The 14,662-nt window shown below is 39.9% G+C and overlaps 1 protein-coding gene across 1 annotated transcript in view; it reads left to right on the top strand.

The window, feature by feature from the left end:
- Positions 1-14,662, top strand: part of gnb1a (guanine nucleotide binding protein (G protein), beta polypeptide 1a) — a 68,614-nt gene that overhangs the window by 47,562 nt on the left and 6,390 nt on the right. Inside the window, exons 3-9 of the mRNA XM_067412960.1 lie at positions 3,453-3,491; positions 3,586-3,692; positions 7,642-7,705; positions 11,495-11,657; positions 11,733-11,799; positions 13,402-13,603; positions 13,682-13,898. Of these exons, the coding sequence (XP_067269061.1) occupies positions 3,453-3,491; positions 3,586-3,692; positions 7,642-7,705; positions 11,495-11,657; positions 11,733-11,799; positions 13,402-13,603; positions 13,682-13,898 (859 nt within the window). The remainder of the gene's footprint in view (positions 1-3,452; positions 3,492-3,585; positions 3,693-7,641; positions 7,706-11,494; positions 11,658-11,732; positions 11,800-13,401; positions 13,604-13,681; positions 13,899-14,662) is intronic.

The raw sequence follows: 14,662 nt of genomic DNA, 5'->3' as shown, positions 1-14,662 counted from the left end.
ACACTCCTTACACGTTACACATATCACAGTATGACAACCGGAACAGGGCTGAGGTTGCATCTACATTCATCCGGATACATTTGAAAACAGCTTTTTCATTCATTCATTAATTACCACATCCCAGTAAACACTGGGGACATTAGGGATGGGCATTTTTCAGAAATATAGCACTTGAATATTTGGGCTCAAAATTATATTTGAATGTTTGTTTATTTAAATGACGTTTAACGAGATTTTTTTTTTTTTAAATCATCTTGTCACCATTTCTGAGCAAGCAATAAACACTTGTGTTATATATCTCCAGGTTATCTTTTAGGTGAAAACATACAGTATGTGTAAACAAAAAATATACAGAACAAAAGCATTTAAGCAGAGCGGATGAAAAAAACTGCACCAGTTATTGTGCAGAATGTACATATATACTTGAGTTGGCATATGGTTGTTGTTCACATTGTTCAACGATAACGTCTACATGCTTGAGGGAAAGTTGGCTCCTTAGTCTATAAGGCTGGCTGAAGGGAAAATGCACTCCGCCGACACAGACAACGCAGTAACACAAACATAATGGTGTGCTTAGTGAAGTTTCTTAAGGTTAGGGCCGACATGAAAGCTGTGTGTTGTCGCCCTGCGTCGGGGGAAAAACAGCACCTCAACACACCATCAGGACTACAGGCCACTAGGGCTGTCCCTGACTGAGGATCTACACCTTCGAATCAGAATTGTTGAATCTTTCTATAGTCGAATCATCTGTGTGTGTGTGAATGGGTTGGAGGGGCACAACACTAGTCAACAAAAGGGTAAAACTACTTTTATTTTCTTTACACACTGCACACAGCAACAACTTTTAAAAAAAGTGACCAAAACCGCCTGCAAACGGACAGATGAACTGACAATGGCTTTCTTATATAGGTTTAAATAAAAGGTAATGTGGTGGATAGACATTCGTAAAACGTTTTCTCGTGACATGTTAAATCCGCGATCGAAATACAGAACATCACACAAATATATTAAAGAACATTTTGATAAATAACACTGAGTGCGTTTACATGCACGTTCTTAAGCCGATTGTGCGTAAAGGGGTCTCACACCGGTCTGAAGCTCAGCACCGTGCCTCAGGATCTCACACCGGAGACACACATTAAAATACACTACATTTTTTATCGACTTCTGACAGAAGAGCTGCACAATGAGTGTATCTTGTAGCACAGGGTGAAATCAGTATGCGCATTGACGATTTAAGGCAAATATAAATTTAATATAAAACCTTGAAATGGCGCTCTGTGGCGTGGCAGGATTTTAAACAACTTCCTGAGTCGACGTGGACAGACGCCGAATGCCTTAAAGGGGCCGCACACCGGACGCGAAGCTCAGCGCCACGCCTTTAAAATATTGAGCACCCCCATATTTCCAAAATGGTATGATCCGCGTTTCATAACACCCGGAAGATTCCGCATATCGCTGCATCGAATCCTCGACTATTCGGGGTCACCCCTACAGGCGACGTCAACTATCATGCGTGTGAAGGAGATTACGCTCTATTAAAGCAGATTTATTCATCTATACTCATCATTAAAAAAAGAAAGTGAAACTGTGGGAATACAACCCATAAATATCAATCACATTGATCGTGTTTTTTATTCCGCTCTGCTCCTGTTATTATGAAAATATTTGCGAGGTGTTTCTCAGGTAAGATGATGTAAAATTATAACCGCCTTCTGTCTGTTCAGTTTTGATTTACTTGCTCGCTTTCATCACTGGTGCTCTTATTCTCGTGCACCAAGCCGAACAGCCAATCAGAGTTCTCTCTCTCACAGACGGCAATTCTTTATGTTAAATCGGCCATTAAAACCCTGATGGGGTCCAACTTGAGCCAAAAGTGCAGAACACCAAATAAATTACGTCAGCGGACACTCACCGTAAGCTTGGTGTGTCCCGGGCTTTACAGCGCTGTGTGTTTTCTGATCTTAAACACTCTCCCTCGATGAAGCTTAAAGCAAGCATATATCTCAAGACCGTTTTGCTATTAGATAAGTTATGCCGCTCTCTCTCGGGGTACAGGTGCGCTCACCTGCGGTCCAGAATGCCGTGATGAACGCTGTTTTCTCAATCGACTGCTGTTTGATTTCATGCGATTTCTCATTGTAGTGCCAATATTAGTTACTGTTTCATTGAGTTCTTTTAATCAAAAGTAATTCCAAACTTCGCGAGCCAGACGTCATTCTGTGATCAAATCATGGGCGTCAGAACCATTGTGTGTGTGTGGGACAAGACCCACCCACTTATTATGACCAATGATATTGGACCCACTCACTTTTATCGTCTCTAATTCAGCACATGTCTGTTTACACCTACCCCTAACCGATAAACACTTATTATTAAACACGTTAGAGACTTTATTTTTCACTTTAATAATATTTTCATTTTTATTGAAAATAAATGGCTTTCCAATCTGATATGTGATGAGAAAAGGGAGTACAGCGAGTTCAGCAAAAGGCGGATTCAAACCTCAGATCGATTTACGTCAAAACTTGATGTCATGCGTCTCTTACTACTACACTATAGCCATGGCAAATAACTCACTGATTTCTGTAATTTTGTCTGGCCTTAGCAATCGTTTAGTAAACGGCGGTATATTTGTATTTAATCTAAATGGCATCTAACGTTACTCCATTAAAATTTTTTTAGAGAGAGCTCCCACCCACATTTTATTTGCTTCCGACGCCAATGGATCAATTGCAATCAACTTGTTAACGCTCCACAGCGCCGCCCAGTGCGTTAAGTTGTGACTGAGTTTTAGTTTGCATGTTTGGGTTTCATCAGGGATTCACTGCCTTTATGACCAGCAGCATGCAGTAAAATCATAATTTCAGATAATAAATATAGATCGAATATTCAACAAATTGTGCACCTCTAGCTAATGCCATCTTACGGTGCATGGATGAAACATAATAAAAGCTCACTAAGATGATGCCAAGAGTCCAGACATAATCAAGTTCAATCATTTATTAGCAAAACATACTCAATCATTTTATACATACGAAGCATTCATACGTTTTTCTGGTCTAAAACAATCGACCTCATGTTTTGCCGCAGGACAGCAATCGCGAGTACATTTTCTGTCATCTTTACAGGAATGTAATATGAAGAGTGTACAAAGTAACATTTATCTTCAACACTGATTTTGTCACAAATTTGTTTTTGTTTTTTCTCAAACACTGACATGCAGTGTCATAACCAGGCCTGATAAGTTGAGTTCAACTGCTATAAGCAACAAGACATTTGACCAGTCAGGACGGTTTCAGTCATGTGACGCTGTGTAGGATGGAAAACCGAAGCGCTCTTTGGGCTTCACTCTTATAGGATGGTGCCTGGTTATAACACTTCTCTGCATCTTCACCTGTCTGAAGTTGTGTGTCTGTGAATGTGGCTTTATCTGTGTTTTTCTTCCCAAGGATGCACGGAAAGCATGTGCAGATGCCACCCTCTCTCAGGTAGGACTCTTTAAACGTCACAAATGGACTTCTCGAAACCTGTTGTATTCTGGTGGCTTTTGAACTTCATTTTGTTCTCGTGTGTTTCTGGCAGATCACAGCTAATATTGAGCCTGTGGGGCGGATCCAGATGCGCACTAGACGGACACTGAGGGGACATTTGGCGAAGATCTACGCCATGCACTGGGGCACTGACTCAAGGTGACGAACTCGTACAGCTGGGATGGTTCATGCGTGTTGAGGTTAATAGGGCACAGGAGTCATGTTTTGTCTTCGACACGGCAAAGATGATTATGCCGAAAAAACAAAAAAATGCGATAAACGCTTCGCTTTTTAGCCTGCTAGCTAGGTCCCATGTCTGGATCACATTTAGTGCAAAATCAGAAGGGAAAAGTTATTTTGCATAAAGTAAATTTGTTTTAGGAGCATGATTTTTTTTTTCATTGTGACACTTTTATATTCATGACAACTCATCCAAAGTTCACCCATAAATTAATATTGTCATTTACACATCCTCATGTCATTCCAAACCCAAAAGATTTTGGTTAATCTTCAAAACACAAATAAAGAGATATTTTAATGAAACCTGAGAGGTTTCTGTCCCTCCATTGAAAGTCCAGGTGCCAGTACGTCAATCCAAAAAATTAAAATAATAATGCATTCATATGAATCCAGTGGTTTAATCCAAGTCTTGTGAAGGGACGTGATTTCTTTAAATGATGAACAGATTTAATTTAGGCTTTTATTTCCATCTAAACGATGATAATCTTTTTGTGTTGTGTATGTGTAGGACCATGATTTAAACACAAGCCGAATGCACTTGTATTTATTTTATTTCGCTACATTAGGAAAGAGTTGGGAATTATTTTTATATTTTACAGTAATGAATATTGGAGGTGATTGTGCTTAATTGTCATGAAAATAATGTTAGTGTGCAAAAGCTTTAGAAATAGCCATCATGTTCTTTAAACAGAGTCTAATGGGCGAAACTGCTCATTTTAACCGCGCTCCACACAAAAGTTTATAAGATTTAAGACTAACTGAAACCATGGGATTGTGGCAGAAATTTGGGATATTTTAATTTAATTACATTTATTAATGTATTTTGTAATGTATTAAAGGAGTAATGGGATATAGTTATAGTATAAAAAAACATTCCACTGCATCTTGTTTTTTAACAAAAGTAAAAGTACTCTGTGACCGGTGCTATGACTTTTTGGATTACACCATATCATTAACATGCATAAAGATACAATGCTGTTTTGTTCATAACTGTTTATGCAATTTACAAAATTATATTTGATTTATAAACATTCGTTTTAAAGTTATAGACAGTCATATTTAACATGAATAAACATTTTAGTTCATCTTGCTCATTGCGCCCTCTTGTGGACTCAGGAGACAACTCAAAAGCTTTCCCCTTGATTAAAATAATAATGCTTTTTAAATTCAAAGATATTGCAAATTTGTGTCATATTTTAGTATAAAATTAGCATTTTGACAGCTCTCTTTTTTTAAAGCTTTATCAGTTTTTGTGCATTTATTTTGTACTAAATGTCTTTAGGCTATTGTTTTTCATAATAAATACTGTAGAAACAATATAGTCACTATTGTACCATGCTAGTGAGGTGCAAGGCTTGCTTTTACCTGTTTGGTTAACATGATCCACATACTATGGAAGAACAAATTTTGCCCTATAAAATTGAGGTTGTTACATTTTTTGCAGATGTTACTGTTTTTGTTAATGAACAAAAATGAACATCTGCATCCCAACTCACACTACTGTCAAATGAACAAAAGAGACAAAACATGCAATATTAACGTGAAATGCTCACATGTTTGGCAAATGTTTGTCTTAAAGCCACAGTTAAAAATCTGCCTTTACACTTGAAAGAAATAAAGGTTTGACATTCATCGTGATAATTATCGATATCGACTGATGAAGCATTTTATTGTGATTTAAATACATACATACCTTCATTTACAATAGAATACAAACAAATGCAATATTGATCATATCCATCTTTCACTATTATTTTATGTTACACGTTATTTTAAGGTGATCTGATTAAACGTTTGGCATTAAGGAAATGCTTGGAGGATTGGTGTGTATTTCAGTGCTTGTATTCTTCATCGAAATAGAAGCAGCAGCTCATCTCCTCATCTGTGTCACTGCGTGTCATTTAACACTGTGTGAAGCTGTAACTACCAAGAACATTTCTAATTACATAAGTCTTAAAGGGATCCCATGGTGTTGAGACTTGTATGGCTTAATATAACATAAATGATGTCTCTTACTGAATTATGTAGTAGAAAACCCATGAAAGATCTACGTTATTTTAAAAATCGATTTTATATTTGGACCATGGGCGGCGCCATTTTGTTTGCGTTCTAGGTTGATGACGTAGAGTGGTTGAACTCCTCAATCAGCTGGCATTACCCGTAGCTATTTTTACCACAACGCAACTCGAAAATTGTTTCAGAGTTAAACAAAACCAATGAATTCCTTTGTAATTATACTTAAAACACACTCAAACATACATGTGCACACAAACTCACCTACACAAGTCACAAACAGATCGGCGGGCGCGCACACGACAGGCTCTGTCTCAATCGAGATGTTGGGCTGCTCAGTCTCCACGACAGGGGCTGCATCCGAAATCGACCCTATACCCTTAAATAGGGCATTATTTGAAGGGACGGCCATTTGTAGTGTTGTCCGACACCATAGTGGACATGTTCGAGTGCAGTCATTCAGTCTCACGTTCCACCGCAATAACGAGTAAAGCCGATTTACAAACAGCTGTCCGACTTCACGCACTCAAACATACGTGTGCACACAAACTCTCTCTCACACAGACTCACACACACCCCAACAGATCGGCGCGAACACACACACACACACACACACACACCAACAGATCGGCGCGAACACACACACACCCCAACAGATCGGCGCGAACACACACACACACACACACGCACGCACTGCGCGCGCATACATAACCCTCAATCTATTCGTGTTGATATCCTGTTCAACACATCCTGTTCCCTAGATAGACTGTTGATAGTAGATTAACTATAATGCCTAATGTGACCAGCAGAGGGAAATATCTAGGTAGGACGATGGGATAAAGTAACGTGAGGAAGAGAGGCAGGATGTTTTGGTGATGATGCATGCGATTGAGACAGAGCAGTCAGGTGTGTGTGTGCGCGCCCGCCGATCTGTTTGTGACTTGTGTAGGTGAGTTTGTGTGCACATGTATGTTTGAGTGTGTTTTAAGTACAATTACAAAGCAATTCAATTGTTTTGTTTAACTCTGAAACAATTTTCGAGTTGCGTTGTGGTAAAAATAGCAACGGGTAATGCCAGCTGATTGAGGAGTTCAACCATTCTACGTCATCAACCTAGAACGCAAACAAAATGGCGCCGCCCATGGTCCAAATATAAAATCGATTTTTTAAATAACGTAGATCTTTCATGGGTTTTCTACCACATAATTCAGTAAGATACATCATTTATGTTATATTAAGCCATACAAGTCTCAACACCATGGGATCCCTTTAAGTTGCATTGAAACCAGAGCACTTTGTGTTCACTACGCGTGTTTGTTCTTCACGCGAGTGAGCTTGTGCATGCACATATGAGGACGCTCCACAACAAAAGAGTTTAGTCTTCACATGCGGTTTAGATCTGGTCGGAGATCTTTTTTAACGCTTGCATAATGCATGGCATTTCTAGGGTATTTTGTACCTGCACATCATGTCTTTAGCCGTGAAAATATTCACTATAACATTGTTTTAAAATATAATGCTCTTGTCTACAAGCAAGTTTTCTGCTGCATCGGTCTTGAAAACAAGATAATTTTAGAAATGTGAGTGCTTTTCTTCTGATGTGATTATTATTGAATTGTATCATGTGAATTCTGTTTTCGTTTGAAGTGTTATTTTACTACTCCAATCTCTAAATAGTTCAGATAGAACAGGACTTCCTTTGTATGCAGAGCTTGTCGTACATCTGCATGCGGCATGTTTTATATACATTTTATAATCATCAGACTGTTTTCTTATCACATAGATGCGTTCAGACTGAGTTGAAATGATCATTGTTCGCTGTTTGTTTATTTTCAACCTCTCTCTGTGTTTTCAGGCTTCTTGTTAGTGCTTCCCAGGATGGAAAACTTATTATCTGGGACAGCTATACTACAAACAAGGTAAAAGTGAAAGGCAAATGCCATGCGTGAACTGATGGTTTCATTCACTCAACATGTTAAATAATTTCTTATACTGGACTCTCTCAACTGAGATTCATGAGATCCACTTTACAATGTCTAGACAGCACAGGGAATCACTTATTTATATTGTGTTTATATAGGGGTTGGACTATGAGACTGAAACTCTTGCTAATATACTGTTGGAGGATTCAGAGATGCACTATATTGCCAAGTTTTGTGACGCCTGCCTTCAAATGCACATGAGCTTTAATGCCATCCCATTCTTAATCTGGGTTTACTATGGAGTCTGCCCACCCTTTGCAGCTCTTCTGGGAAGGCATTCCTCAAGGTTTAGGAGTGTGTTTATGGGGATTTTTGCCCATTCTTCTAGAAGCTCATTTGTGAGGTCAGGCACTGATGTTGGACGAGAAGGCCTGGCTCTCAGTCTCCGCTCTAATTCATCCCAAAGCTGTTCTATCGGGTTGAGCTCAGGACCCTGTGCAGGCCAGTCAAGTTCCTCCACACCAAACTCCTCAGCCCTGTCTTTATGGACCTTTCACAGTTTTCAGTATTCATTGTTGGGCTGCGATAGCCAAACCCTTGGTCACTCGTGCCAATGCCAAACGTTGGTTTTATTGGTGCAACAGTGTAAATCTTGGGCTGTGGAGAATGTAAAGCATTTATTGTTCTCTGATAAGTCCACCTTGACTCTTTCCCACATTTGGGAGAGTTGCAGTGTGGAGAAGACCCAAAGAAGCTGAACACCCGGACTGTTGCTGTCTAGAGTGAAGCACGGGGTGGATCAGTGATGGATTGGGTTACAATATCATGGCATTCCCTGCTGTGCTTAATTCCTCACCCTCATGTCGTTGGACACCCGTCAGTACTCCGTTCATGATAGAGAAGATATTAGTGTTGAAATCTGATGGCTCAGAAAGGCCTTCATTGACACCAATGTCATTTCCTCTACATGAGAATAGTTTTTGTGTGCAAATAACAACTTATATAGTGATGGGCTGATTTCAAAACAAAGCTTCTTAAAGCATTGGAGCTTAATGAATCAGTGAATCGATTCATGATTTGTGTCAAACTGCTGAAATCACGTGACTTTGGCAATCCGAATCATGAATAAATTCACTGATTCATAACGGTTCGAAGCTTTGTTTTGAAATCGGCCCATCACTATATAAGTCGTTATTTAGTTGTTGTTTGCACACAAAATCTATTCTGGCCTCTTCATAAAATGATTGTAGAGCCGCTGTAGTAAGATGGGCTTTGTAACGACGTCTTTAGTGCCTTTATGGGTATTGAGAGAGGAAATGACATTGGTGTCAATGAAGGCCTTTCTGATAGCCTGTCAAGCCAGACCCACATCAAGATGTTTGGTCTGGAAACTCACCATTGACGGCTCAATCCGAGGGGCGGATAAACGGCTGTCTTTCAAACTCCCTCTGCACGCGATTGGATAGCGCTACAACCAACCAGAGCAACGAAGGTGAAGCAGAGCTCGCTGACTGATTCACCGTATCCGGTCGGCTAAACTCAGAACACATCTTACCTTCTTAAGAATGACTTCAGTGCCGCTCTTTGTTCTTTACTCAGAGAAAAGCTTAACTCTAAGTCTTCCAGAGTCGCGGTCAAAGCTGATTTCGAAAGACTGCTGTTCGCCAGTTTCTGTGTTTACTAGAAGCACGCAAACGAAACTCTGCTGTCACTATGTTAAGCCCCGCCTACCGACTCTATACACGATGTAATTGATCTGAATATTTTTGAGCCTCATTAGCCGCTTTTCCACATTTGGGCCAGTGTGAGCCAGGGCTTTCATCGGACCGAACCGAACCCAAAACTACGCTGTGTTTTCCCTTCCGTAGGGCCAGAAGACTTCACTAAACCCGCCCGTAACACGCCCCTCTGAATAGAGCCACACAAACGCATCATTTCACCTACATGTGGAAGCTTTATCAGTGATCTAATCAGACAGAAATCACTGGAAACTAGCGAGATTAAAAACGAACATGATTAATGGGGCCGTTTGTTGCCATTTTTGTCATTTTTACTTTTTAAGATTTAAATCCCAGATATCAATGTTTTACAATAATAGATACAATGATCATTGTTAATTAATTTGAGTCTAGCTCGCACATTAGTCCCACAGAAATAAAGTGGTATTTACCGTTATTTCAAAAAAAAAAAAAGAGGAAACGTCTCTTTCTGTTTATTTGCAGTCACATGACCGTGTTTACATTGCATTTAGAAAGAATGATAATTTCTACAAATTTTCCACCAAAAAATATTACCTGAGCATCTTTAGTACTCAGTCACAAGTTATATTTTCAGTCAGAGAAACTGGATGACGCATGCAGAGCTAAATCTGGATATAAAGAGTACAGACAGATAAAATAAATACATGATTGTGATATGCTGTATGATTTCTGCAAGAAGAAATCTTTACTATAGTAATGGTGCGAGCGCATAGTCTTTTGCATCGCATCGGGTGATCAGAATCCACATCGGATCATGAACAAGTTATTTCAAACAGTCGCTGCTGTCTGTTGAGCGAAAGTGACTTTAAAAGTCTTTAATGCTGATGTTAGCTGGTATATGAAATAAACTCAAGCCCGAGCTGGCCCGCATTGGACCAAGCTATTCGGCGAGGCAAGAAACCCTAGCCATTGTCCCAGAGGAAGCCCAGATGAGGCCTGATCAAGCCCCTGAAGAGACAGTGGAAACACCTGGCCCTGCCACACATTGGCCCGCTTTTGGCCCGACAGTGGGAGTGCGGCTGATGGAGTGTTTTGGAGGAGCGAGTCAGAAAATGTTTCCTCCATCAGTATCTCATAGTGCCTCGGCCGAAGAAGAACTGCTCAAAATCCCTCTGGCTTGCATCTGTCATTCCCAAGATGAATTGATGCCGCACAAGGAGTTCCTACAACATACTGATCATAATTATTGATCATAATTAGTTAGAGTCAAGATTGCACATTAGTCCCACAAAAAAAAGGTTTTTACCGTTATAAAAGAAAGAGGAAACGTCTCTTCCTGTTTATTTGTAGTTGCATGAATGTGTTTACATTGCATTTAGAAAGAATGACATACTAATGTCATTCTAACATACTATAACATACTGATAAATGATTGTGGTCTAAAACCAGGTGTTTCTAGACTGGGTAAACCAAGATTTCGCCCGGCAAATCAGTCTAAACCTGTGCATTCATTTCTACTGCTTCTGTTACACTTTTGCGGGAAACAATCACAGACGGGCTTATCCACCTGGAGCGCCATTGGCGGGTTTAACACGATGACGGACAGAGAAGCGATGGGTCGGTCCCGTTGATCACGCCTCCTATGCTCTGATTGGATGAAGGACTATCTAATTGCATAAAGAGTCATTTGAATTATGCCCGTTGATCACGCCTCTTGTGCAGTAGAAAATACAGAGCAGACTCCTCAGACCAATGTTCAATCTCAAATTGAGCTTTGTCTGGTGATAGCCAGACAAAGGTGCTTCAGTTTCATTGTCCAACCCCTGTACTCTGGTTATAACAAACAGCCTATTAATTTACTGCTTTGAGAAATATATTGTGAATGTAAACCTTACATACATGCAATTGTGTCTGTACCACGGTCAAAATTGCTTACTTGTGGTGATTGTGCAATGACAGAAGTAGAGCCGGCAAACATGTTTTTATATTCTCATTTAATCTTTTCACTCATCAACTAGTTAATATAGATTAAACGTTAGCAGCGAATGTGTCATGAAAACTAAAGCGCTCTGTCGTGTTGGTGTAGGTGCACGCCATTCCCCTGCGCTCCTCGTGGGTGATGACTTGTGCATATGCGCCGTCTGGAAACTACGTGGCCTGTGGAGGCTTGGATAACATTTGCTCCATCTACAACCTAAAGACCCGCGAGGGGAACGTGCGTGTCAGCCGTGAGTTGGCTGGACACACAGGTAAGCGCTTTAATCGTGTCTTCACTGAAGCCTTTGTGTTTTTGTTCTGCTGTCCTAAATGCTGTCTTTACACAGGCTATCTGTCCTGCTGCCGTTTCCTGGACGATAACCAGATTGTCACCAGCTCAGGCGACACCACCTGGTGAGTTTGGGCACTGCTTTGGGACAAAATACTGAGACAGCATTATAGTTCATCTGTGCATAGATGCCATCTCCTCAAATTCACCTTTTTGAGACCAAAATAGTTCACCAACGAGATCCTTGTAGATTTGATGAGAAAGTGTTTTGGGGGTGGGGTTCGTTCAGGCGTATCGTTTTTTTTTTGTGTTCTGTGAAGTGACATTAGTGGCAAGGACTAGTTGCATAAACTTAGCCACTATGTTAAGACTGTGTTAACTAGCAATTAGTCAAAATGTAATCAGTCTTACTTTTCTAATTCAAATTGAGCCGATCTACCATTTTAAGTAACTGATTAAAAAAAGTTAGGACCAGTCTTAAAGAAAAAAATTAGATGAATTACTTTTAAGACTAGTCTAAGTGGTTTATGCAGCCGGCCCACCTCTCTCTTGTAAAAGAGATTTTAATCTCAATGAGACTTCCTGGTAAAATAAAGGTAAATAAAACCAGGTAATATTTTTTTTTAAATAAATGCGTCTATTTACAACATTTGTCCCCAGTTTCACAGACAAAGCTTAAGCTTAGACTAAGCACTGCCTTTGAAGCCGGGCCTTGGTCTTTTAATGTCTTAAAGACTTGGTCTTAGTACATAAAGCACGTTAAGCGATTTCACGTTTATCTTTTTAGGATGTTCCTATTATCTGCATTTTTACAGCAACGTATGACAGATGTACAGGCAAATAAAATCAGTTCTGCAAATCTATTCTCTTCATGCTAGATTTCAATAGCAACACAATCCTTTTTTGTGTTTTATAAAGGGTTGTTTTGCCCTACATAAAACACACAACTTTTTTACCTCTTACCTGTTAGAATTAGTTTTCAGGCAGATGCAAAGATACTTATAGTGACTAGAGATTAGCATGGAAAGTAAATAGAAAAAAAAAAAAGATGAAAAAAAAAAGAAAAGTGTCCTGACCCCGGAGGATTTTTTCTCTATCCTAGCAATGTTCTTACCTTTTTTACCCCTCATCCGTTTGCATCCCTGATCTCTGACATGGTCACTGAGAGCATACGTGCATATAAAGAGACGAGACTACAGGTAAAAACTGATGTTCTGGTAAATTTGTCTGCTTTGTTTCTAAATGAGCACTCATTTTACTGATTTTAATGTTGTTTTCATGAGCGCTGGGTCAGATCTGTTAACAGGCCACATTACAAGACAAACAATCATGGAAATAAATGTTTAAATATATGATCGTTTTTGTACAGGTTATGTTTGTACCACTAAACGGTAAAATGTTTTACCTATTGTGAGAGATAAAGCTAATAAAGCTCAGCTCAGTCTTTACTATTAAGTAAAGTTTCTTTAAAAAAAAAGCTTTTCGCAGCTCTGCAAGTCTTATCTATTTTTTTCCCACGTGAAAACAGTGGAAGCTTGTTTCCGCCATGGATTTAAAAAAACTTGATTGCAACTTCTCACAATTTTGTTTGTTTCTCTGAATTCTGAGTTTATAAGTCACCGAGTGTTTCCCCATTTTCCTTGCAAACGTGAGTTTTCTGTTCCTCCCCCCTCCTCACAATTCAGTTTATTACTGCAAATCCTGAGTTTCTTTTTTGTTTGTTTCAGTGCTCTGTGGGACATTGAGACCGGGCAGCAGACGACCACGTTCGCGGGTCACACCGGTGATGTGATGTCCCTGTCTCTGGCCCCTGACACCCGTCTGTTTGTGTCGGGCGCGTGTGACGCCTCTGCTAAGCTCTGGGACGTCAGAGAAGGCATGTGCAGACAAACCTTCACCGGCCACGAGTCCGACATCAACGCTATCTGTGTAAGTGGCGCACTCGCTGAAACACACACACACACACACGTTTTAGGTGACGTTCATAACCTCGTTGTCTCCTCTCAGTTTTTCCCCAACGGAAATGCATTCGCCACGGGCTCAGATGACGCCACCTGCAGGCTGTTTGACCTGCGTGCCGATCAGGAGCTGATGGTTTATTCTCACGACAACATCATCTGTGGGATCACCTCCGTGGCCTTTTCCAAAAGCGGACGCCTGCTGCTCGCCGGCTACGACGATTTCAACTGCAACGTGTGGGATGCTCTCAAAGCCGACCGCGCTGGTCAGTGTGAAAGATGTTTTGCAGTGATGATGATGATGATGCACCTATTTCATCTATAACGCCAGAATTACTGATGATGGTGAAGCCAATTAGGGTTTCTGCAGGTCGAAAAAACATAGATGCAAACTCCTCACCTTTAAGTGAGAATTCACCTTTTTGAGATCAAAATAGGTCAACTACGAGATTTGCGTAGATCCAATGAGAGTTTTTTGTGTTCAGGCTAATCTGTTTTTTTCTCGTTTTGTCAAGTGACATTACAAGGTAATAACATTTTTTTTTCATAAATACGCCAAAGAAAAACGGGCAAGGCTGAGGCATGCATAAAAACGAAGGAGGCGGGCCCTTGAAATTCTGGTGGCTTAACATCAGAAGAAATAGGGTTTAACTTACGAGGTGGTTACAAAGTATCCCCTATTAATGCATTTGTAACCAGTGGGATCTTCAGTTTTCAGTTTTGAGAGTTAATACAGAAGCTAAGAGGATTTCCAACATACATTTTATCTGGTTGTTGTCTTCTTGTTTTTATTTTGTTTATGTATTCTGCTCCGACATCTATTAAATCCTTTTTTTGTGTTTTATAAAGGGTTGTTTGCCCTACACAAGACACAAAAACGTTTTTATCTCTTACCTGTTAGAACTAGTGCAAAGATATTTAATAGTGTCTAAAAAATGAGCATGAAAAGTAAAAAAAAAAAAAAAAAACATATATAATAATAATAATTTTATATATATACACACACACACACACACACACACACACACAC

This window comes from Pseudorasbora parva, chromosome 13 (assembly GCF_024679245.1).
Source record: "Pseudorasbora parva isolate DD20220531a chromosome 13, ASM2467924v1, whole genome shotgun sequence".
Classification (NCBI taxonomy): domain Eukaryota; kingdom Metazoa; phylum Chordata; class Actinopteri; order Cypriniformes; family Gobionidae; genus Pseudorasbora; species Pseudorasbora parva.
Note: the sequence above shows the minus strand (reverse complement) of the source record. Positions and strands in the feature narration are given on the sequence as shown.